Here is a 24,505-nt window from a genome sequence, read left to right on the forward strand (position 1 = left end):
AATTAGAGTAGATCTTTTTTTTTTGAATTTTTTAATATTTATTTTTCAGTTTTCGGCGGACACAACATCTTTGTTTTGTATATGGTGCTGAGGATCGAACCCGGGCCGCACGCATGCCAGGCGAGCGCACTACTGCTTGAGCCACATCCCCAGCCTAATTTAGAGTAGATCTTATCAAAATACCTTATACAAAAGTAATTCTGATAATGTAAATTATTTAACTAAGGGAAGGATTTTTCCCATGTGGCCATTTCAAATTTTAAATGATCTTTTTAACAACAAATATGTGAATGTCATGCATAGTCCACTGCTTCAAAGAAACATGTTGGGCAAACATCTAAAGATTTTAACTTTCTCACTGCCTATAAAAAAAAGAATTTGTTAAGGAGTGTAAACTTGAGCTCACTGCCATTTTGTATTTATCAAATGCTTAGTTCACATCCTCTTTCATCTACTTCAAACTAGAAGAAAAATAAATTCCTGAAAATTATTATATTAAAAGTAATATAATTTTATTACCCTAAGATGGAATGTGTACTTAGATTTTTTTCATTGTACTGTATTACCTTGACACTGTACCTACCCGTAGGAGAAAATCCGAGTTGCTTTCCATCGACTCATTAGGGCAGCAAAAAGTCCCATAACCAAAGCAGAGCAGTCAAAGAGCATGTGAAATCCATCTGATATCAGACCCAGACTATTGGTCAACACACCGTAGAATAATTCCACAAAGGTAAAAAGCTAAAAAAAAGTAAACAAAACAAAACAAAACCCAGAAAGAGTATGTTGGGAATATATTTCAATAGAGATTGATCAGAATTTATTCATGAGGATTTTTAACCTTTAATTACCAAAATCATCTATGAAGATCTGCTTAAACTCTGCATCTTCAGTCATTTAACTGCCACTTATACAAGAAACCTCATTTCATATAAATTCTAAGAAGCTAAGCTAAATCAGATATATCCATCTTATAATCTATTAGAGACAGTTTTTATTTATATGTCTATAAAAATCAATAAACAAGGCTCTAAAATATTAGCACAACTTGTGGTCTTAGTGATATACTATAAAGAGATTAAACTGCTTTAAAAACTACTGTATTTACTGATTTGAAATAGCATTAGAAACAATGCTTCCACAATTCCTCAAAAATTATTTACTTAGGTAATTTGAATGATTCTTGATCTTGTTATTACTCAAAATGTAAATTTTAGCTCATCTCTAATTATTTGAAATTTGTGAAGTTCTAAAATTAAACAACTCTGCCAAAATTAAAATACTGAGCTTTTAAGATATGACACTAATATTTAAAAATCTTACCAGATTCAAGCACAAGAAGTAAAAGATCTGCCTAGAATCACTCTCCTCAAGAATTTGTTTTAGTGATTCCTTAATAAACCTAGGGATCGATTGAGAGCTATGCTGAAAAGCATCACCCATGAAGTTATAAAGAGGCGTTCCTTCAGGAGAATATCCAATAAGGGTACCTTTCTGTCCTCTTTTAGAGGGAGATGATAAGATGTTGGCAGCTACAAAGAGAAAAATGTATATATTACAGAAACTTTCAAAGTTCAAGCTACCAAAAACAAACATATTAACTGTCAGAAAGTACTGAAATGCAAGCAGTGAACAAATTTCCAAATTAAGTAAATGACTTTAACACTAAGTCCATGAAAATAATGTTAAAATAAAACAAAAGGAAAAATGCTTACATAAAATGAAAAACATAGCGCTCACTACCACTCCTCCAGACAGGACGTGTTCGGTGCTCTCCTGGTGTGCTGCTTTGTTCATAGCCCGAAGCTGGTCTGTTATTGGATGTGTCCAAAAATTTCCAAAAAGGAGAGCACTAATAAAAATGGGAAAGGACCCATAACGAGCACATTTGGAAACTTCCATTTTGACTGAACAAATGGAATCCACATAGAAGTCCAGGATCATGACGAAAAAGATAACCGTTATGAAAGGCATAATGAGGGAAAACCAAGACTCAACTTTACTCTGGGGAAAAAAAGAAAAGAGTCAATACTAAGTGCACATTAAGTTCATATTTCACACGATGCTATAAAATATTTTTGTTAATCCTTATATATATAAACAGACTCAATATGATTCATAAAATGTCAACTTAGTATATCTAAGAGCTATAAACAATTGGTACATCTCCCCAGTATTCTCCTGTGTGTATGTGTGTGTATATATGTACGTGTGTGTATACACACACACATATTTACTTTTTGTACCAAGGACTAAACCCAGGGTCTCTTAACCACGGAGTCACATCTCCAGCTCTCTTTATTTTATTATTTTTTTAAGAGAGAGAGAGAGAGAGAGAGAGTTAGTTTTTTTTTAATATTTATTTTTCAGTTTTCGGTGGACACAACATTTTTATTTTATGTGGTGCTGAGGATTGAACCTAGCGCCCCATGCATGCCAGGTGAGCGTGTTACTGCTTGAGCCACATCCCCAGCCCTCTCTTCATTTTTTTATCTTGTTAGGTTGCTTAGGGCCTTACTAAGTTGTTAAGGCTAACTTACAAACCTCTTGCCTAAAAAAATATATTGTTTAATAATTTTATAACTTTTTGTCAGTTGACTGACAATCCTTGAACTTAATTGTTATTTCTTCCACTGATTTGTTTGGGCCATAGGAAGATGAGGGATATGTAAATGTAATAATGTTTTGCCTGTATTTTTATAAGCAATAACATTAATTCCAAATTTAAAAAACTACCAAGAAAAAAATAACAATAATTTAAGCTACTTTCAACCTCATATTATACTGAAATACAATATCCTGGGCTAAAATTTATAAGTAATAGCAACTTATTTTAATTACCAAAAAATTATTGTTCTTACCTCAGTCGTCACAGAAAGAACAATGACCCATGGGCACAAGAGAAGCACAGAAAGAAGCTGGGATAAAGCCTGAAGACGTTTGGCACCACCAATATCTATAGAGAGCTTTCTGGAAGCTGTATGAAAACCAACTTTGCAACACAAAGCCAGTACTAGCAGCAGTACTCCACCCTATGAGTAAAATTAGGTAAGTGTTATTGGAAACACAGTCTAATATTCAATCCTAAATATACATTGAAGAAGTGGAACCAGTATGTTTTTCCTATATTCCCAATTACCTAACTACTTAAATGGAAGGCAATATTGTAATTTAACCAGTAATCAAAAAAACATTTATCTTTGTAGTGCTGGGGATTCTAACCCAGGGCCTTACACATGTTAGGCAAACATTCTATTACTGAATTCTACACCCTGATTATTTATTTTATCTTATTTTATTTATTTGGAGATTATTGGGGACTGAACCCAGGGGTACTCTATAACTGAGCCACATCCCCAGTCCTTTTAATTTTTTTCCTTTGAGACAGGGTCTCATTAAATTGCAGAGGCTTGGCATCTAACTTGCGATCCTCCTGCCTCAGCCTCTGGAGTTGCTGGGATAACAAGCATAAGCTGTCACACTCAACCCTGATAACTTATTTTAAATGCTTTTTTTGGTGATATTGGGGATTGAACCCAGTGCCTCACAAGGGCTAGGCCAGCACTCTACCACTGAGCTTCATCCCCTGCCCCTTAAACGCACTTTTTTTTTTTTTTTTAAAGAGAGAGTGAGAGAGGGGAGAGGGAGAGGGAGAGAGAGAGAGAGAGAGAGAGAGAGAGAGAGAGAGAGAGAGAGAGAGAGAGAGAATTTTTAATATTTATTTTTTAGTTCTTGGCGGACACAACATCTTTGTTGGTATGTGGTGCTGAGGATCGAACCCGGGTCGCACGCATGCCAGGCGAGCGCGCTACCGCTTGAGCCACATCCCCAGCCCAAACGCACTTTTTTAAAAAATATTTATTTATTTTAGTTTTTGGTGGACACACATCTTTGTTTGTATGTGGTGCTGAGGATCGAACCTGGGCCGCACACATGCCAGGCGAGCATGCTACCGCTTGAGCCACATCCCCAGCCCCTTAAACGCACTTTTAAAGTTTTAGTTGCTATGACTTTTCAAAATCTTTTGATCACATTAACAACAAAGAAAGGAACATACCTTATGATCTGCCACACCTAAAAAGGCAATGGCTGTATAAAGCATGTGAGTTAGAGCACTGTCATGATGTCCTTCAGCTAAGGGAGTTGGAGTAAAGAAAAAATTCTAAATATTAACTCTTCAAAGCATGAAGTCCTTTTGAAATTTTAGCTACATTATTGTTCAGAATACAGACTAGTCTGGGTATCACCTGACTACCCTCAATAACATGTTTCTCTTAAAAACAAAACAGTCTAAAATTCAGTTCTGGGAAATAATTAATAATGGAATGTGTTTCTTCTGTTGTTTCCAAAATAATTATAATAGTGCTTAGGATACAGAGGCTAAATTTTAGTTGACCTTCAAAAGATAGGTGTGTATGTACTATAAGTAGGACAAAGGAACCATTCCTGTCCTTTGAATTAAAGTTGTACATTTAGACTAACATATAAAATTAGTCTTGAATCTGCCTTCAAAGTCTTTGACCATAATAAGCAGTAAGCAAAAGTGGATGAGTAGGAGACATTGTATCACAAGCATTCTGGAGCTTTTTCAAAGTGCTACCCTCTCTCCCAGTCACAAAGTAAATTATTATTAGTTTACTAATAAGATTTAGGGCAGTGAGTATGAGTAACCAGAAGAACCAAAATGGGTGCTATGAGTCCTGCTGAATGGATTGGGCAATGGCATGGGGATAGGAAAGAATAGGACTTGTCTGTAGAATAAAATGAGTAGACATATTTGACTGGAAAGGTGGGTTTATACAAGAGAAGAGTGGGAGCTGAGTTAGCAATAATAATTTAGAGCAAGAGAGTAAAAACCAGGTAATGGAATTTAAATGATTTTTTTAGCATAATATTCTTTCAGTGTCTATTTCAGAAAATTGTGGCTATGTAGAAAATATTGAGGGGTATAAGATATTTAGAATGAATTTATTCACTTTTTGAATATTGATTCAGGATGTCTATATTAATCTGTGAAAGTGTCAAATCATGATTGATCAATTTAACTCATTCATCTCTTTTTCATTCTGCCAGTCTTCTATTTTCTTAAATAAGTTTAAGATTTTAACTCCAATCTACTGCAAAAGGATACGGTGTTCAGCCATTTTAGCCATGAGATCATCATTGTCGAAAAGCAATAAACAGATCACAGCAATTATGAAAAAAGCAGCTCCTCTTGTCTGAAAATAAAAAAATAAAAAGGATGGCTTTTTTAGAGGGTTGATTCTTAAAATAACTATACAAATGCTAACAAAATATTTTTTAAAAAAAATCAACATTTAAATAACAACATCTGACATTAAAGCCCTTAAATAAGTTTACAGTATTAATAGTACAGTATAAGGAATAAAATGATTTAAGAAATTCTGCAGAATATATATTTTTTATTATCAGGAACTGATCCCAGGAGTGCTTAACCACTGAGCCACATCCCTAACCCTTTTAATTTTTTTTAATATTAATTTTTTTTTTAGTTTTAGGTGGACACACTATCTTTATTTTTACTTTTATGTGGTGCTGAGGATCAAACCCAGTGCCCCCCACATGCCAGGCGAGCGTGCTACCACTTGAGCCACATTCCCAGTCCCCCTTTTAATTTTGAGACAGGGTCTTGCTAAGTTATTTAAGGCCTTGAGAGAAGTTGGTGGGTCTGGCTTTGAACTCATGATCCTTCTGCCTCAGCCTCTTGAGTCAACAGGATTACAGGCATGTGCTACCACGCCTCGGTTCCTGCAGAATGTTTTAAGGTTATTTAAGACATATAATATTGACAAATTTGATTATTTCCTTGCTAATATGGCTAGGCATGTTAATACGAACAAAATATTAATGTTTATAAACTCAAACTTCCTCAATGTTACTTTACTTGAGTGAAAAGCCCCAATTAGCTATGGAATAATTAACAGGGAGTTACTGTCCTGCATACATGTAGAGAATATTATAGTTACTACCATTCCTCTAAGGAAGAAGAACCATGAGGCTATGTTAAGAAAATTAGCAAAGTCATTTCTGAGGTCTAATAAGGATGTAAAAAACTGATAAACTTTTTTTTTTTTGTGGCATTGGGGTTTGTGAACCCAGGGCCTCATGCATGCTAGGCAAGTGCTGGACCATGGAACTACATTTTCAGCTCCTGAAAAACTTTATGTTCTCATTTCAGGGAAAGGATTTTGATGAAAGGAAATTATAGAAAGGATACATTGGCCTAGTTGATGTAAATATTTCATAATGTCAGGTATAAAAATGATCTAAAATATCATTACTATACATTTGATATTTACAGGTACTTTCTGCATAATATGCATACTTATACGTAATATTTCATATATTTATATCTGAGTATAAATACTTATGAAAATATAACACAATAACACAATATTTCTAGTAAATAAAGTTTTAAAATGAAAAGTTAAAATACTATCCTATTCATATGATTGACCACTATACTTGATAAATTTTCAGTGTGGTGGGCATTATGTCAAAACAGAGTATATATTAAAAAGCATACAATTTAAAAGTTCTTAAAGTTTCATTGAATTAGGATATGGTAACATCAAGAACACTCAAATACAGAAAATATAATTTAATCTTATGTTAACAAAGAGGGCAGCTGAGAATTCTGTAGTGCTTCAGAACCTTAATTATATATTTATATAATCAATGAGTCCTAGACAGATGCTCTGATTTCATTACTAATACTAATGAGAGGATATGTAAGATCTACACTCTCATTTCACTTCTGTTAGTGCTGTCAAACTTTTTTTTTTTTAGTGTTTTAAAGTCATTTGTATTCTTTGGTGAGCTGTTTTTCCACTGCTCTTTGCTCATTTCTGTTGAGGAACTTAAGCATTTTCCTTAACTGATATGAGTGATTTATATTTTAAAATAAATATAAAACTTTTATTTGTAGTAATTTTTTCACATTTTACTGCTGCATTGTAATTATACATAATAGTGCAATTTGTTCTTACATATTTGTATATGCACACAATATAATTTGATAAATTTTGTTTCTAAGTACCTCCCTTCCTCCCCTGCTTGGTCTCCTTTCTCTATACCACTGAGAAATGATCCCTGAAAACAGTTTTTATTTGTGGTAATTTTTATGGTTAAGTTTTCCTCCACTGCTTTTATGCTTGGAGAGTTCTTCTTCAACCATAAGTTACTCTTATGTTTTTATAAATATCTTTTTTTTAAAGCACAATATTCTTCAATTCACTTGAATTTTATCTTGGAATACTCTGTTAGTGAGGGGGAATGATTAAAGAGTGGCCTAGGGGAGCTGGGGTTGTGGCTCAGTGGTAGAACACTCACTTAGCATGGGTGAGGCACTGGATTCCATCCTCAGCACCACATGAAGATAAATAAATAATGGTATTGTGTCCATCTACAACTGAAACATATTTGTTAAAAAAAAAAAAAAAAAGAAAAAAGAATGGCCTAGGTTTTCACACTAATGATCTAATTTGAAATCTACACTCTGGGCACTCTTTGCTCTACTTGGCATGTTACTTTGTTCCCTTTATTATTTTATTTATCTTCCTCTACTCCACTCATATGTGATTACCATTATATTTGATAAATGAGAACATAAACTTAACTGGAAAGTCCCTTTCAGAGCACAGTTATACCTTGTCTTTATTTCTTCTTGCCTGTGTGTCTAGGACAATATACCATGCACAGGAAATTTTTAATTTGGTAATAAAGAAACATTATAGCTTTAACAGTTTGAAATTATAGATTGGTAACTCACTTTACCAAAAAGGATAATACTTGAATTACTTAACAGGGATCCTGTCAAAATGTTGGACAAATCTTCATCAGACTTTAAATACAAGTTTATAGGTATTTTCCAAAAATGATTATCAGGGTTAAGAACAAGGTGGGGGAAAGAGATCTTTGTGGTTTTATGTCAGCTCTGTATCTTGGTTGTGATGGTAGCCACATGAATCTCTATATACATATTCAAGTGTACATAAAACCCATAAATCTTGCTAAGATCTCTGGATTGTACCAACATCATTTTGCTGGCTTTTGATAGTGTATTTTTGTTAGGTAAGAAGTTAATCTCTGGGGGAAACTGATTGAAAGGTAGAATCTCTGCTTTTCTTTGAACTTTCTCAGAATCTGTAATCCTTTCAAAATAAACAAAAGAAAAATGTTTTTGTAAGAAAAATGTAAAAAACAAAACCAACATAAAACAGTAAAATATATGATTTTTTTGTTTTGTTTTTTGCTTTGGATAATATTTTACAATACTTTAATTTTTGAGTAACTGATAACGGAAAATCTACCTTTGCTGGTCCTCCTCCAGAACTAGTGAATAATACACTGAGTAGTGAGATAACAACAATATCACTGTGTTCAAATAGCAGCAAAGTCCTATGGAAAAAAGATATCATTTATGAAATGTATCTAACCTTTATCAGGAAGCATCATCTAGAGTACAAGAAAAGAAAATAAGTATTTCCCTTGATTTCACAAAAACATACACATTATGAGAAGAGTAAGTAGGTATAATTGCTGTGGAAAATGTTTTGATATTATCTACCTTTGAAAGGCTAACACTACAAATATCCAACAAGACCACTCCTAATGTTAATCATATGGATTTTTTTTTTTTTTAAAGAGAGAGTGAGAGAGGAGAGAGAGAGAGAGAGAGAATTTTTTTTTAATATTTATTTTTTAGGTCTCGGCGGATATAACATCTTTGTTGGTATGTGGTGCTGAGGATCAAACCCGGGCCGCACGAACACCAGGCGAGCGCGCTACCGCTTGAGCCACATCCCCAGCCCTCATATGGATTTCTTGTATGTGTATATCAAGAAATACTTGAGATTGCTCATATCATCACTGTTTGCAATAGGTCCAAAGGGCAAAAAATCCACTAATCAAAGCATAAATAATATAAACTAGAGTATTTCCATTCAGTAAACTATTACACGGAGTATGAATGAATGAAATCTTATTGACACGTGAAATACTGAAGTAAATACTTTTTTTTGCGGGGGGGTGGGTGGGTGGTGTAGGTGGGTACTGGAGATTGAACCCAGGGCTGCTTAACCACTGAGCCACATCCCCAGCCCTTTTTATTTTTCTATTCTGAGACAAGGTCTCACTAAACTGCTTAGGGCCCTCAGTAAGTTGCTGAGGTTGGCTTCCAACTTGCAATCCTCCTGCCTCAGCCTCCTGAGTCCCTGGAATTACAGATGTGTGCCACCGTGCCTGGTTAAAGTATACACTTTTATTTTTTTGGAGACAAGATCTCACTGTGTTACCCAGGTTGGCTTTGAACTCCTGGGCTCAAGTGATTCTTTTGTCTCAACTTCCCAAGTAGGTGGGACTACCGGTGTTTGCTACAACCAGCCCTGAAGTGTACACTTTGAAAAGGTGAATTTTAGGCTGGAGTTATAGCTCAGCTGGACTCGCACATGTGAGGCACTGGGTTTGATCTTTAGCACCACATAAAAATAAACAAATAATGTCCATCTATGATGAAAAGAATTTTAAAAAAATTGTATACCGAGTTGGGCACAATGGTGCACACCTATAATCTCAGAGGTTTGGGAGGCTGAGGCAGGAGGATTCCAAGTTCAAAGCCAGCTTCAGCAACTTAGCAAGGCCCTAAGCAACTGGGAAAATAAATAAATAAATAAAATATAAAAAGATCTGTGGCTGTGGCTCAGTGGTTGAGTACCTCTTGGTTCAATTCCCAGTATTCCCAGTACCGCCCCCCCCCCAAAGTGTGTGTGTGTGTGTGTGTGTGTGTATACAAAAAAAAAAAAAAAAAAAAAAAATATATATATATATATATATATATATATATATATATATATATAATCAACACTGAATGGGAGAAGCATGTTGCAGAAAAATACATGCAATGTAATTCCATTTATATAAAGTAATAAAGTAAAAAACGTTGCAAAGTTAAACACTAAAAGAAAGAGGGAGGGGCTGGAGATGTGGCTCAAGTGGTAATGCGCTCGCCTGGCATGTGTGCGGCCCGGGTTCGATCCTCAGCACCACATATAAACAAAGATGTTGTGTCCGCCGAAAACTAAAAAATAAATATTAAAGAATAAATAAATAAAAGAAAGAGGGAGGAAAAGAAAGAGAGAGAGAAAAAAGAAAACTACAAAAAAGTGGACAGTAAAAACACGAAACCTAAGATATTGGTTATATCTAAAGGCAGGAAAAGGAGGAGATATAATCAGGAGAGTCACAGGGCTCCAAAGGTATTAATAAGGCTTTATTTTGGGGGCTGAGTGTTAAGATACATGCATATCATTTTATTATTCTTCAATTATATTTTTATCTATATTTATTCTTCTTATGTGGAAATACTTCTTTAAAAAAAATAGAAATCATTATCACTATTCATCAGGTGACTTATGAGTTCTAAATAGTAATTATTTCAGCTGCTTATTAATTTTTTTTTTTGAAGAGAGAGTGAGAGAGGGGAGAGAGAGAGAGAGAGAGAGAGAGAGAGAGAATTTTTAATATTTATTTTTTAGTTCTTGGCGGACACAACATCTTTGTTGGTATGTGGTGCTGAGGATCGAACCCGGGCGGTACGCATGCCAGGCGAGCGCGCTACCGCTTGAGCCACATCCCCAGCCCACTTATTAATGTTTTTAATTTTTCTCTTTATCTAAAAATCTGTAATGAGAGCACACTGATGATAATCTTAGCTGTATTAAAATTTGGAAATTTAAGAAAATAAATGTCAACAGTAATACTAACCTAAAATTAGATAGACTATAAAACATGAAAGGAATCTTTCTTTCTTTCTTTTTTTGGAGGCACTGGGGATTGACTCCATCACTGAGCTGTGTCACCAGTCCTTATTTTGTTTTTGTTTTTTTAATATATATATATATAAATTTTTTTAGTTTTCGGTGGACACAACATCTTTGTTTATATGTGGTGCTGAGGATCGGATCCGGGCCGCACGCATGCCAGACGAGCGTGCTACCGCTTGAGCCACATCCCCAGCCCGAGAAAATTTTTTAATATTTATTTTTTGGCGGACACAACATCTTTGTTTGTATGTGGTGCTGAGGATTGAACCCGGGCCGCACGCATGCCAGGCGAGCACGCTACCGCTTGAGCCACATCCCCAGCCCCTGTGCTACCATATTTAGCTTGAAAGTAGTCTTTCTCATCAAGTAATTGCATGATGGTTTTAGTCAAAGAATAAGAGGAACAGTGTTGTTGGTGGTAGAGTTACAAGAGTAGGAGGTAGATGACTAAAGAAGGAGCCAAAGAGTTTAAGTTATTTCCCCTTTCCTTCCCTATCTTAATATATAGAGACAGTGATTTAACAGTATGTGAATTAAATAATAACTTTGTGAATAATAAATTTAAAATCTTACAAATGATAAGCAACAGTACCATTCAATTATATTCAAGAACAAATTGAAAAAGTTATACTCAGAATGAGAAATTTTGCCAGCTTTCCCAGCCCTCCAGGATGCTATTGCAGTTGTGGACAGAGATATGACATTTGGATTTAACATACTCTGCAGGTGACAAAGCACAGAGCAAAACACCCAAAGGGACCCAGAAGCTATTCTAATGGCTATGAGAGGGAAAAAAACTTTACACAAAGCATTTCTCATTCATGACCTTCCTCTCTGTTCACCCTACTACTCTGAGTGAAAGCCTTTAAAATATCCTTCATTTTTTACTCCTCACCTCTTGTCCTCACACTCCCCCTCATCATTGGCAAGTAAACAAAATCCTTTAGAAACAGAAAAAATATTAAAAGAAGCCTTACATACAGTTTCATATTCTATTAAGTGTCCTTAGGTATTTCTTTTCTAAACTGGCTCATGTGCACAAAAAAGATTACTCTACATAGATCTACGGGAACATGAAATGGGAGTAGTCTACCTAATTTACCACCTTTAAGCTGATGACTGATACACTATTTCAAAATATTTGTTTATAAGTGACTTGCTGAATTGGGCCAAAAAATTAGATGAAGGGGACTGAAGGGAAGGGAAGGGGTATGAGACTAGGAAAGATAATAGAATGAATTGGACATGACTTTCCTATGTTCACATATGAATACAAGACCAGTGTAATTAATTCCACATTATGTACAACCAGAAGAATGGGAAACTGTATTCCATGTAAGTATAATATATCAAAATACGCTAGGCATGGAGGTGCACACCTGTAATCCCAGCGGCTTCAGGAGGCTAAGCCAGGAGGATCGCTAGTTCAAAGCCAGCTTCAGCAGCTTATAGAAGCCCTAAGCAAATGAGTGAGACCCTGTCTCTAAATAAAATACAAAAAAGAACTGGTGATGTGTCTCAGTGGTTAAGTGCCCCTGATCCTGTCTCTAAATAAAATACAAAAAAGGACTGGTGATGTGGCTCAGTGGTTAAGCGCCCCTGAGTTCAATCCTTGGTTCTAAAAAAAAGAAAAAAAATTCTACTGGCATGTATAACTAAAAAGAACAAATAAAAACAACAACAAGAAGCCAGACACAGTGGCATAAGCCTGTAATCCCAGCATCTAAGGACGCTGAAGCAGTATTGCAAATTCTAGGCTAGTCTCAACAATTTAGTGAGCCCCTGTTTAAAAAAAAAGGGCTGGGCTAGGAGCATAGCTCAATGGTAAATCACCCTTGGGTTAAATTCCCAGTGCACACACACAGACACACAAATGCTTTTAAGTACTTGGGTTTCTCCTTATTGGTTGATTTTATTTATCATTACAGACCTTTTAGCCTCCAAATTAGCAAGTAAAAGGATCACTAATAAGTGATTAAAAAAAAAAAAGCCACTTATGATAAAAATTTTCTGAAACTCCTTGGATGCTAACTAGTAAAATATCTATGATAGATCATGAACAAATACATTATAGTATTCCCCAAAGAACTAATCCACAAACCAGAGGTTCTCTCTCTTTGTTGAATTCTATGCAAAACTATACAAGTGATAGAAATATTTGTACAAATAAATATTTGACAGGAAATAAAATGGAACAAAATTAACATTCAAAATGAGGAAATGTAAACAAACATTCTAAATATGCACTTTTATTTACCTTAGTGGTCCACAGAGAGTAAGGCCAAAAAACCACAAGAGTGAAATTATACATCCAGCTACTGCATGTTTAAATATTTTGATCCACTATAAATAGAAAAAAAAAATGAAAAATTTCAGTCACATATTTCACTAACTTCATTTTAAATAAATATAAAAGACAAATGATAAAAATGGTAACAGAGAAGGAGAAAAAAATAAACATTTAAAAAACTAAATAACTACATATTTTAAAATTAAAATTAAAAAATGTTTATATCCCTTGATTAACTCTAGATTTGCAAGACAGAATTGTTTCCATTACCTGTGTTGTTGTATCTTGAAATCTTTTTCTTACAGTTTTTCTGTTTTCTTAGTTTCTCACTAGGAATACTGAATGATTTAGTCTTTAAATTCTTTTCCATCAGGAGTTTTTAGTGCTCCAATTATTCAAAAACAGAGAAAGACTAAAAAGTTTCTTCTCAGCAAAAGAAATAATCTATGAGGTGAACAGAGAGCCTACATCTTGGGAGCAAATCTTTACCCTCACGCATCAGATAGAGCACTAATTTCAAGGGTATATAAAGAACTCGAAAAGCACCAAAAAAAAACAAATAACCCAATCAATAAATGGGCCAAAGACCTGAACAGACACTTCTCAGAAGATGATATACAATCAATAAACAAATAGATGAAAAAATGTTCATTATTGCTATCAATACAGAAATGCAAATCAAAACTACTCTAAGATTTCATCTCACTCCAGTTAGAATGGCAGCTATTATGAAGACAACAATAAGCGTTGTTGAGGATGTGGGGAAAAAGGTACACTCATACACTGCTGGTGGGAGTGCAAATTGGTGCTGCCAATATGGAAAGCAGTATGGAGATTTCTTGGAAAATTGGGAAAAGAACCACCATCTGACCCAGCTATCCCTCTCAGTCTATAACCAAAGGACTTAAAAACAGCATACTACAGGGACACAGCCACATCAATGTTTATAGCAGCACAATTTACAATAGCTAAACTGTGGAACCAAGCTAGATGCCCTTCAATAGATGAATGGATAAAAAAGAATATTACTCAGCAATAAAAGAGAATAAAATCATGGCATCTGCAGATAAATGGATGGAGTTAGAGAAAGTAATGCTAAGTGAAGTTAGCCAATCCCAAAAATGAAATGTCGATGTTTTCTCTGATGTAAGGAGGCTGATTCATAGTTAGGTAGGGAGGGGGAGCATGGGAGGAATAAATGCACTCTAGATAGGGAAGAGTGGTGGAAGGGGAAGGGAGGAGGAATGGGGTTAGAAATGATGGTGGAATGCGATGGACATTATTATCCAAAGTTCATGTATGAAGACAGGAATTGGTGTGAATATACTTTTTATACAACCAGAAATATGAAAAATTGTGCTCTATATGTGTAATAAGAATTATATGCATTCTGCTGTCAAATATAAATGAAAAAAGTTAATTAAAAAAACAGAGAAAGAAATGTAAAAGGGTGTTTAAAATATTAATGCTATTTTAAAAAATGTTCTTGGTCTCTAAAAACAAATACTTAAATTTGTCATTCTGATAAAAATCATGGAATAGGTTTCTAATTTGTGATATAAACCAAATATGTCAAATATGTCAAGAGCAGATTATTTGTAGAAATTTTCTGTTGTGCATTTAAATTATTAAGTATACCTGATCAAAAAATGAGCAAGGAATAAATGATTCTGCAGAAACCTTACCTGGTTTTTGGTAACTGTTTTCCCAGAAGAAAATGGCTTTTGAGACAAAACCATAAAAAATGCAGTCCTGTAAATATTGAGACAGTAACATACTAATCAATATTAAATACAAGATGTGGTTTTAAGTAAGGACACTTATTTTAAACAAATGTACCAGAACTTGAAAGGCATGCTATCCTCTGAAGAACTGTACTGGAAAACAGTACATATTTTAACAATGTTTCCATGGCAACATTTTGGGGAATTCTTCTTTTGTAATTGTCTTTGGAACCAGTCAGTTCACAAGCCACACAAGAGGAGTCTCAATATTTTTTAATACCTTGACATACTAAAGAAAATAATTCTTGTTTTCTCTAGAGCTCAGTAATAACAAATCTTAAAACAATGTGACAGAAATGAAGAAAGTACTAATTATATGTTCCCACTTTTGCCAAAACGCTATATAAAAACGTGCCATGTAAGGTAGTAGCACATTCCTATAATCATGACTACTTGGGAGGTTGTTGCAGGAAGATTTTAATTTCAAGACAACCTGGATAACTTAAAGAGTCTCCATTTCACAATATAACATAAAAGGAACTGGGGATGTAGCCCAGTGGAAGAGTGCTTGTCTAGCATGTACAAAGCCCTGGGGGGTTGAATTTCCTGTTTCCCCCAGTTGCATACAACTGGTGCTTAAAATTTCCTAGTAAAGAATCTCTTTCCCAGATTACCAAAATTATACTCCCAAGGGTTCAATATATTTTTAGTAATAGAAGGCAGCAGAAAGTAGTCACTATCAATTTCAAGATCCAGAAATCTCTATTTAGGAAGAATGAATTACTATATGTAGAAGAGGACACAGTACACTATGAAAGGATTATACAGGAAATGCAGTTCAGCATGTTTGGGTTTTTTTTTTAAACTTCTTTTCTTCAGATTAGGTCTTACTATGTTGCCAGATTGACTTTGAACTCCGGTGCTCAAGGGATTCTCCTGCCTCAACTTCTCAAATGCTGGGACTATAGGTATATGGCACTATGTCCATCTGCTAGCATGGTTTAACTTAGAAAATAAGGAACATACTCACCCAAGTTTTAATATGAAAATGAACTGAACAATGTGAACAGCTTTCAGGAGATCATATGATTCAAAAAGTCCCACAGCTTTCAAAACTTTAGTGAAACATAGTAACACAATATATTTTGTTAATCTGGAAAATAAAAACAAACAACTTTCAGTATAATTGAAATCACAAGGAACTCAGTAATTTTCTTCTTATACAAGTATCAGACATTACAGAATACAAAGATATACACATAAACCAATATGAAACAATACAAAAAAGCCAAACAGAAAACAAACCCAAACAACTCATTATCCACATGGTAACTATTGTTAACATTCTGGTGTATGTTATACTCCTGGTTTCTTTTCAATGTATATGAATGATAATATATATAGATGCAGTCTATTTTTTGAAAAAGCAACAACTAAAAATAAAGATGTTTATTTTAGCTCAGTTGCCACTGAGCTATACTCCTTCCTAGTCCTTTTTATTTTTTATTTTGAGACAGGGTCTCACTAAATTGCTAAGGCTGCCCTCAAATTTGCGATCCTCCATTTTAGCTTCCTGCATTGCTGGGATTACAAGTAAGTGCTACCATGTCTGGCTATAATATGCTTTTTTTTGTTTGTTTGTTTGGCATTGGGGATGGAACCCAGGGCCTTAACCAACGAGCCACATCCCCACATTCCTACCCCTTTTTATGTTTTGACAAAGGCTCTGGCTAAGTTGCTGGGGGCCTTGCTAAGTTGCCGAAACTGGCTTTGACCTCGAAACCATCCTTCCTCAACCTCCCAGGTAGCTGGGATTACAGGCGTGTGCCACCGCACCCAGCCTGTAATGTCTTCATATTATGTATATACACACACACACATATTAGTTGTAGATTTACAAATAACTTTATTTACTTATATTTTATGTGATGCTGAGGATCAAACCCAGTGCCTCACACGTGCTAGGCAAGCGCTCTACATTGAGCCACAACCCCAGTCCCTATACTATGTCTTTTTAAAAAAATTTTAAATTTTTTTATTTGTAGATGGACACAATATATTTATTTTATTTTTATGTGGTGCTGAGGATGGAACCCAGTGCCTCACGTGTGCCAGGTGAGCGCTCCATCACTGAGCCCCAGCCCCAGCCCTGTATTATGTCTTTCAATTTATCAATTACTCCAAACAATTAAGGAAAACAAAAATAGGGACTAAATTCTATCTGTGATGAAACCAGAAGACACTAACTTGCTAAGTGATTACAGTAAGGATTGAAAATCCAAGTGCCCTGATCCAGAGATTTCTGAAAAGCTCCAGGAACCATATGCATCTGAGAAAGGGTGTGGGAAGTTATACCAAAGGGAGGATCCTTAGAGAAGTCTTCTAAGTAACTAGATCCCCACGTTCTTGCCCTTCACAGCCAGGCAACATCCCTTCTCAATTACCACAGGAGTCATAAGTTTTAGCCTCTGGTTAGGTCTGAACATGAAGCAAAGAGAAAAGGAAGGATGAGGCATTGGACTAAAAATGTGGATATTAAAAAGAAGTTTCTCTTCTTAGCCCTGCTTACCTTCTTTCCTTTAATTTCAACATCCCAACAGCCAGGCTTCAACACCCCAGCAGAACCCTTCTACAAAGCCTGCGAAAATCTCTAGCAGTTATCTAGGTCTGAAAGTAAATGTATGTTAGGGGAAAAAAGTTAAGACATTAACATTTAAGAGGTAAAAAAACACCTTCGAGATTGTCTAGCCCAGCTCCTCTCAGGTTGTAGATCGGAAAGAAGAAGTGCAGAGAGCTAGGCAGGGTCAATCCCAGGACTTCTTAGCTTGCTCTTTTTAATATATTGCCCAAAAGGCCAAAGTTCATCCAAAAGGCTTTTGAGGGTTCTTATCTTCTCAACTATTCACAATTATACATAAATCCTCCATAGGGTTATTCAGTCATTCTTCACATAGTTCCTTGTTCACTTACTGACAGGGTGTTTTCAGGTATAGCCATCCCTCTTCCACATAAAGGGGCAAGATGTACCTGGAACTATTAATCTCAATATTCCTGCTTTAATAGGAGGGTTTTTATTTAAAATTTATCTAAACAATTTTAATCCCAAACTGCTGCATCCATTTTATAACAAGTCTGAATATGAAAGCCAATACACTAAGAATTAATGGCAGAGAGGAAAAACAAAAAGAATTTGCCTCCCAGATGGTATCACTGAGGTCTCTGAACAAACACCAGCAACCTCTGGTTTCTTTGTTGTGAGAAGATAGAATCCCTATTTGTTTCAGCCTCTGTTATTTTTGTTTCTTACAACTAAACACATTTCTAGGTAATAGCTGGGACACTAAATGCATAGTAGAGACCCTACACTCAAGGAGCTTGAGTTCTACTGGGAAAGACTGGCAAATAGACAAATCTATGTGATCCACTTAACAGAGTCTGGAAAGAACACACATGGAAACAACTAACTAGGGAAGGGAAGGGTATCTCCACAGAGTTTGAGATATATAGTCTGTAATGAAGACAGTGTAGGAAATACCAAGCATGGAATAGGAATAATATTTCAAAATACAAGACAGCAGCATAGGTACATAGTACTGGGAAGGAACCCTTGAAGACAGTACTATATTTACTCAGTTCATGAGATGATGCTCATAATAACTCTTAAGTCATTAAGGAAAAGGTAAATTTTGTATCTCTGCCTGTATGCCCATACATATGTAATTTCTTTTTGTAGTGCTGGGGATCAAACCCAGGGCCTCAGACAGGCAAAGTGTTCTACCACTGAGCTATATTTATAATGCACTTGGGAAGGTGATTAATATATAGATTTCTAAATAATTTCTGACTAAAGTATTAACAAAACTTGAAAAACAGGGCACTTGGATAACAAGATTTAGTCATATGGAGCATTAACCTATGTAAAATACTTCTTGATAATATTATTACTCTTATGGTCTTTCTGACACCAATTTTCTTTACTCCTTTTATGTTCTGGTACTGGGGATTGAACTTAAACTCGGGTACTTGACTATTGAGCCATATCCCAGCCCTATTTGTATTTTTTTAGAGATAGGGCCTCACTGAGTTGCTTAGCACCTTGCTTTTGCTGAGGCTGGCTTTAAACTTGCAATCCTCCTGGCTCAGCCTCCTGAGCTGCTGGGATTACAGGAGTGCACAACCATGCCTGGTTTCTTTACTCTCTTTTTTTAAATTAAACACACACACACACAGACTGGCATGGTGGTGCATACATGCAATCCCAGTGACTTGGGAGGCTGGGGTAGGAGGACTGCAAGTCTGAGGCCAGCCTCAGCAACTCAGTAAGACTCTATCTCAAAATTAAAAATAAAATGGGCTGGGGATGTGACTCAGTGATTAAACGCTCCTGGGTTCAATCCCTAGCTCTGCAAGGGAAAAAAAAAAAAAAAAAAAAAAAAGAAAGGAAACTTTATTTAAAATAGTCCAAGGGGTTGGGGTTGTTGTTCAGTGGTACAGTGCTTGCCTGGCACATGTGGGGCACTGGTTTGATCCTTAGCACCACATAAAAATAAATAAATAAAATAAAGATATTTAAAATAGTGTGAATTCAGGCATAATATCTTTGATTAAATAATTTATCAATTAGTTGTTGCTTTTTTGAGATACTGGGAATTAAACCCATGTTAAGCAAGTTCCCTGCCACTGAGCTATATCCCCAGGTCTTTATTTTGAGACCGGGTCTTATTAAATTGCTTCGGCTGGCCTCAAACTTTTGATCCTCCTGCTTCAGCGTCCTGAATAACTGGGATTACTACAGGCATGTGCCACCATAGTCAGTTTTTGTTGGAGATTACAACTAGTTTTGATTTTTAGCCTCTATAAAGAAAAACTTTTGTAACCTGGAATCCAAATTCAGCCAGTCCTGAATTGACTTTGGTTCTGCAATGATAACTGTGCTGAACAAACAGATGGCAAAGAATTGTTTACCACATTTACCTACCTAAGACAATAAGTTCTTGAGTAAAAAAGCATTTAAACAACTCATTTAAAAATAATTTCAAATTAACACAGAATAGTATGCCCTTTTTCTAGACAACTTAATTGTAAATATATTGTCTCATTTGTTTTGTTGTGCTCTCAAAAAGATTTTTTCCCCCTGGATTATTTGAGAGTGAGTAAAATACATCAATGTTTTTTTTACTTCTAAATAAGAACATGGAGGGCCTGGGGTTGTGGCTCGGTGGTAAAGCACTTGCCTAGCACATGCTTTGATCCTCAGCACCACGTAAAAATAAATAAAATAAAGGTATTGTGTCCAACTACAACTAAAAAAAAAAAAAGAACATGAAGCTGGGTGCGGTGGCACACACCTGTAATCCCAGTGACTCGAAGGCTAAGGCAGGAAGGATTTTGAGTTCAAACTCAGCCTCAGCAACTTAGTGAGGCCCTAAGCAACTCAGGAGACCCTGTCTCTAAATAAATATACAAAAAAGGGCCAAGGATGTCGCTGGGTGGTTAAATACCCATGGGTTCAATTCCTGATAACAAACAAACCAGAAAAACCCCACAATGCACATGGGCATTCTGCTATAAAACCACCACGGTTATCAACAGGAAACTTAGTCCATAGTCCAATTTTGTCAAAAGACATGTAATGTCTTTTACAACATTTTCCCTTGGCAACTACCAAATCTAGACTACAACTCCCCTATATTGCATTTAGTTGTCATGGGCCAAAAATTAATATCTGATATACTGTTATTTACAAAATGAATTGCTCAAAATAGATTAGAAAATTTATGCTACAAAAATGCAGTTGGTTGAAGTTCTGCTCCAGCATATGTGATGTTTTGATTTTCACATGCAAAAACTACATCAATAAGGCTGTTACTGCTGTTCTAAGGAATTTGTCAAAATAATTTTTAAATCTCAAAATTGTGAAGAACCACTAAAACTTAACCTCATTAGAAACGAAGGCAATAAGTACCAGTTCTAATCAAATTGCTGGGCCTTATTTTATGCATCCTATAACACTACCTCAGAATTTAGGGCAGGTCAGGAAAGACACTGGACAGTGTCACTGTGCTACCTGGTCTCTGGCCTTTAGGTGTTGGTGGGAGGACCTCTATGAATTTTTTTTTTTGACAGCGAGCATACATTTCTTATTTAAATAATAAAAGAAACAAAAAAAAAAAAAAGGAAAAGAAAACTCAACGACGGGGGTTAATTCTTGATGTGCTGGGTTAACCTGCACACCCAAATTAATCTGCTTGTACTTTGATTTTTTCAGAGATGACAGTGACACCTTCCCCCAATTTACGCAGGGAGACGTCGTTAAGGTTAAGTTGTCACCAAGCTACTGCTCCAGGGAGAAACAGCCATGAGAAATGTTTCTCTGATTAGAAACTGGTTCTAAGGCTGACCGTCTGCCCTGAAACCCAGGGAATCTAGCAGAAGCTTCCTGGATCTCAGAGCGTCCATTCTGCAGTGGGCGCCACAGACGCCAATGAACCTAGAGGCAGGCAGCAGGCTGGGAAGCAGCGGGAGAGGACCCAAGGCTCGGCAGCGCGTGCGGAGTCCAACGGAGGCCGGAGAGAAGGTGTGTCCGAACCGCCGGGCTAGCAGCTGCCGTCCCGGGCCGCAGTGCGCGAGCGGCGAGTCGGGATCAGTCCCTTACCGAGAGCTGGGCACGTCCACCCGCCCGAGGCCGCCGCCGCCGCCGCCGGGGCCGGTCAGCGCGTCCCCGCTGTATTTCTCCTCCATCCCGGGCTCAGGAGCCGCCGCCGCTACCCCTGCCGCGGGGTCTCCTCATGTCTTGTCGCTGCTGCGGAACAGCGGGCGCAGGCGCGTCACTCCCCCATGGCAGCAGCCCCGTCAGGTTCCTGCAGGCCGGACCGCCACCGCTGTTCCCAGCTCCGGTTTACAAGCGCACGCGAGTTGGGACTAGGCCGCGAGCAGTTTCGATTCGCCGGTTCCCGGGAGGCCGCACCGGCAGGGACGTTGCCAGGCCACGTCATCGGGCCCAGCATCCCTCACTCCCGGGGGAGTGCCCAACCCTGCGCCTGCGCACAAGGAAACACTCGCCTTCCTGTCTCCTTCTGTTGGCTCCTCCCACCGTGGGGATGGCGTCTCGAATCCCCGCCCCAAATCAGTCTTTCCTTTTGAAGAGGATGGGGCACTTACGTGCCCTTGCAGCGCCACCTACGGGCCGTCTGGGTTATAGCGGGTTCCTGCAGCACAGCACGCGTGTGATTAAACCAAGTTCAATAGTCTTACCCTCTGTGTAGACTGTAACACACTTGCTGCCTCGAACTTGCGTGATAAGTGGATCAACATTTTTCTAATGAGAAGGCTCAAAATCTTTAAAACATCAAGTCACCCCCAAAATATAACTATTTATTTTTTTTTCATATTGCTCTACTTTTATTTTATTCATGTAATTTTATGTGGTTCTGAGAATCGAACCCAGTGCCTCACACATGCAAGAAAAGCGAGGCAAGCGCTCTACCACTGAGCCGCAACCACAGCCCAAAATGTAACTATTCTTGAATTTAGAGTTTCTATCACAAATATTGGGAGCCTGGGAAGACCTACTAATGAAAGAATGAAGAGAAATGACTGCTTTTTTGGTGTTATTTGCTTGGGGCCTGGAATACTGGTCGTGATGCCTAGGCAGAGGCTGTGTAATTGCTGAAGTGCTCCAACGTAGAGCATAAGAAGGACAGGATTTGGTAAAGTGTTGCTGTGAACTGTTTTATCCCCTTTTTAAAAAGTATAGAATTTCTTTAAATTTTGTCTGTGGAACTGTGCTACTTAATCCAGACACATTTGTAAACATAGGCCTTCAAAAGGGGTATTTTTCTGTTGCTAAAAAGTTAGGAACATGGGCTCCTATGTCTCTTCTAGTTTAATTCCTGACTGCCATTTACTGTCAGTCACTTGACTTTCCTTTTCCTCATATGGAAAACAGGAATAATAATAATTATATCTTAGCGTTGCTGGGAGGGTTATATGTGTTAATGTTAAAAAGTATCTAGAAAAGTAAATGATATATCGTATCACTCAATAGATATTAACTATTATTGCTCATAGGGAAATTTGGGGATAGGAGTTGGAAGTGAAAATAGGATTTTGAACAGTATAGATTACAATTAGTTTATAGTACTCTTAATTTGAGTACACACAAAGAGCCATAGTAACAAGGAGACTGCTGGCGGGGACATGATAATCTATTGTGGAAAATATTTAGCAATTTGAGAGTTAGGCCCACTTGGTAGTATAATGCATTAAAAGCACAAATGCTAAGCTTTCCCAAATAAGGTATAACAAGAAAAGACTCATGAGCAGACAATCCTATCTGACACTCATAAGATTTTTTTTTGTGTGTGTGTGTGTGGGGGGGGGGGGGCAGTGGGGATTGAACTCAGGGGCTACTGAGCGAGGCCCCCAGCCCAATTTTGTATTTTATGTTTTGTATTTTATGTAGAGACAGGGTCTCACTGAGTTGTTTAGCGCCTCACAGTTGCTGAGGCTGGCTTTCAACTTGTGATTCTCCTGCCTCAGCCTCCCCAGGTGCTGGGGTTACAGGTGTGCCCCACTGTACCCAGCTTCTCATAAGATTTTTAAAAAATGTAATTTAATTTAAGTTTTAAAATATTTTTTAACATTGTTGATGGACCTTTATTTTTTATTTACTCATTTATATGAAGTGCTGAGAATCAAACCCAATGCCTGATGCATGCTAGGCAAGCACTCCACCAACTGAGCTACAACCCTGACCCCACTCATAAGATTTTACACATTAAAAAAACATTGGCAGAAGACACATTCTATGTGAAGAACACAGAGGAAGGCAGCCCTCAAACCCTTATAATTATGATTTATACGAAGCAAACAAAATAAGAAAACAAAAATATCTAAATCATCTTTAGGTAGTTCTACAATTTTTCAAAATAGTATTTTTAATGAGGAGATTATTACCAGAAAGTATAATTCTCAGATATTGTTTTTTTTTTTTGAGAATTTTTTTTAATATTTATTTTTTAGTTATTGGCAGACACAACATCGTTGTTTGTATGTGGTGCTGAGGATCGAACCCGGGCCGCACGCGTGCCAGACAAGCACGCTACCGCTTGAGCCACATCCCCAGCCCCATCAGATATTGTTTTGTTATAAAATGGTTAAACCAATAGCTATATGTGACCTTAGTTGTGTTAATATAAGTTACTTCTTCTTTTTGTGTGTGTGTGGGTGTGTGCATGTAAGATACAAGTATATGTCAAGGAGAATGAGAACTAATAAATGTTTTCAGATGGAAAAAACAGAAATGTTTTATTTTAGATTGGGTGGCTGTTCATTATATTACATAATGTAATTTGGAGACTTTTGTTTGACTTGTTTCATAATGAAATGAAATAAATTAAAGCTTATTCATATTAAGAAAAACTCTGATACAAAATCCTCTGGGGATCATTGTACCTTATTATTTATTTATTTATTTGTAGTACGGGATTGAACTCAGAAACTTTCTACCACTGAGCTACACACCCTTGATTTTTTAGTATTATTATTTTTGTTTTGAGACAGAGTCTTGCTAAGTTGCTGAGGCTGGCCTCAAACTTGAGATCTTTTTGCCTTAACCTCCCAAGTCACTGGGATCACAGCCACAT

At 36.7% G+C, this 24,505-nt stretch overlaps 1 protein-coding gene across 2 annotated transcripts in view; it reads right to left on the reverse strand.

Moving 5' to 3' along the window:
* SLC30A5 (solute carrier family 30 member 5) overlaps positions 1-22,072 on the reverse strand; it is a 34,698-nt gene extending 12,626 nt beyond the window's left edge. For both annotated transcript variants that reach the window (XR_014020912.1, XM_081284947.1), the window contains exons 1-11: positions 21,514-22,072; positions 15,889-16,011; positions 14,820-14,886; positions 13,102-13,187; positions 8,334-8,421; positions 5,132-5,219; positions 4,058-4,134; positions 2,862-3,032; positions 1,716-2,004; positions 1,324-1,532; positions 584-741 (exon numbers count right to left, since the gene is read on the reverse strand). Coding sequence is in view for 1 of the 2 variants with exons in the window: in XM_081284947.1 (XP_081141073.1) it covers positions 584-741; positions 1,324-1,532; positions 1,716-2,004; positions 2,862-3,032; positions 4,058-4,134; positions 5,132-5,219; positions 8,334-8,421; positions 13,102-13,187; positions 14,820-14,886; positions 15,889-16,011; positions 21,514-21,599 (1,442 nt within the window). In the remaining variant the exon portion in view is untranslated. The remainder of the gene's footprint in view (positions 1-583; positions 742-1,323; positions 1,533-1,715; positions 2,005-2,861; positions 3,033-4,057; positions 4,135-5,131; positions 5,220-8,333; positions 8,422-13,101; positions 13,188-14,819; positions 14,887-15,888; positions 16,012-21,513) is intronic.
* Between the last annotated feature and the right edge of the window lie 2,433 nt (positions 22,073-24,505).

This window comes from Spermophilus citellus (assembly GCF_964194105.1).
Source record: "Spermophilus citellus genome assembly, chromosome: 1".
In the NCBI taxonomy this organism is placed as follows: domain Eukaryota; kingdom Metazoa; phylum Chordata; class Mammalia; order Rodentia; family Sciuridae; genus Spermophilus; species Spermophilus citellus.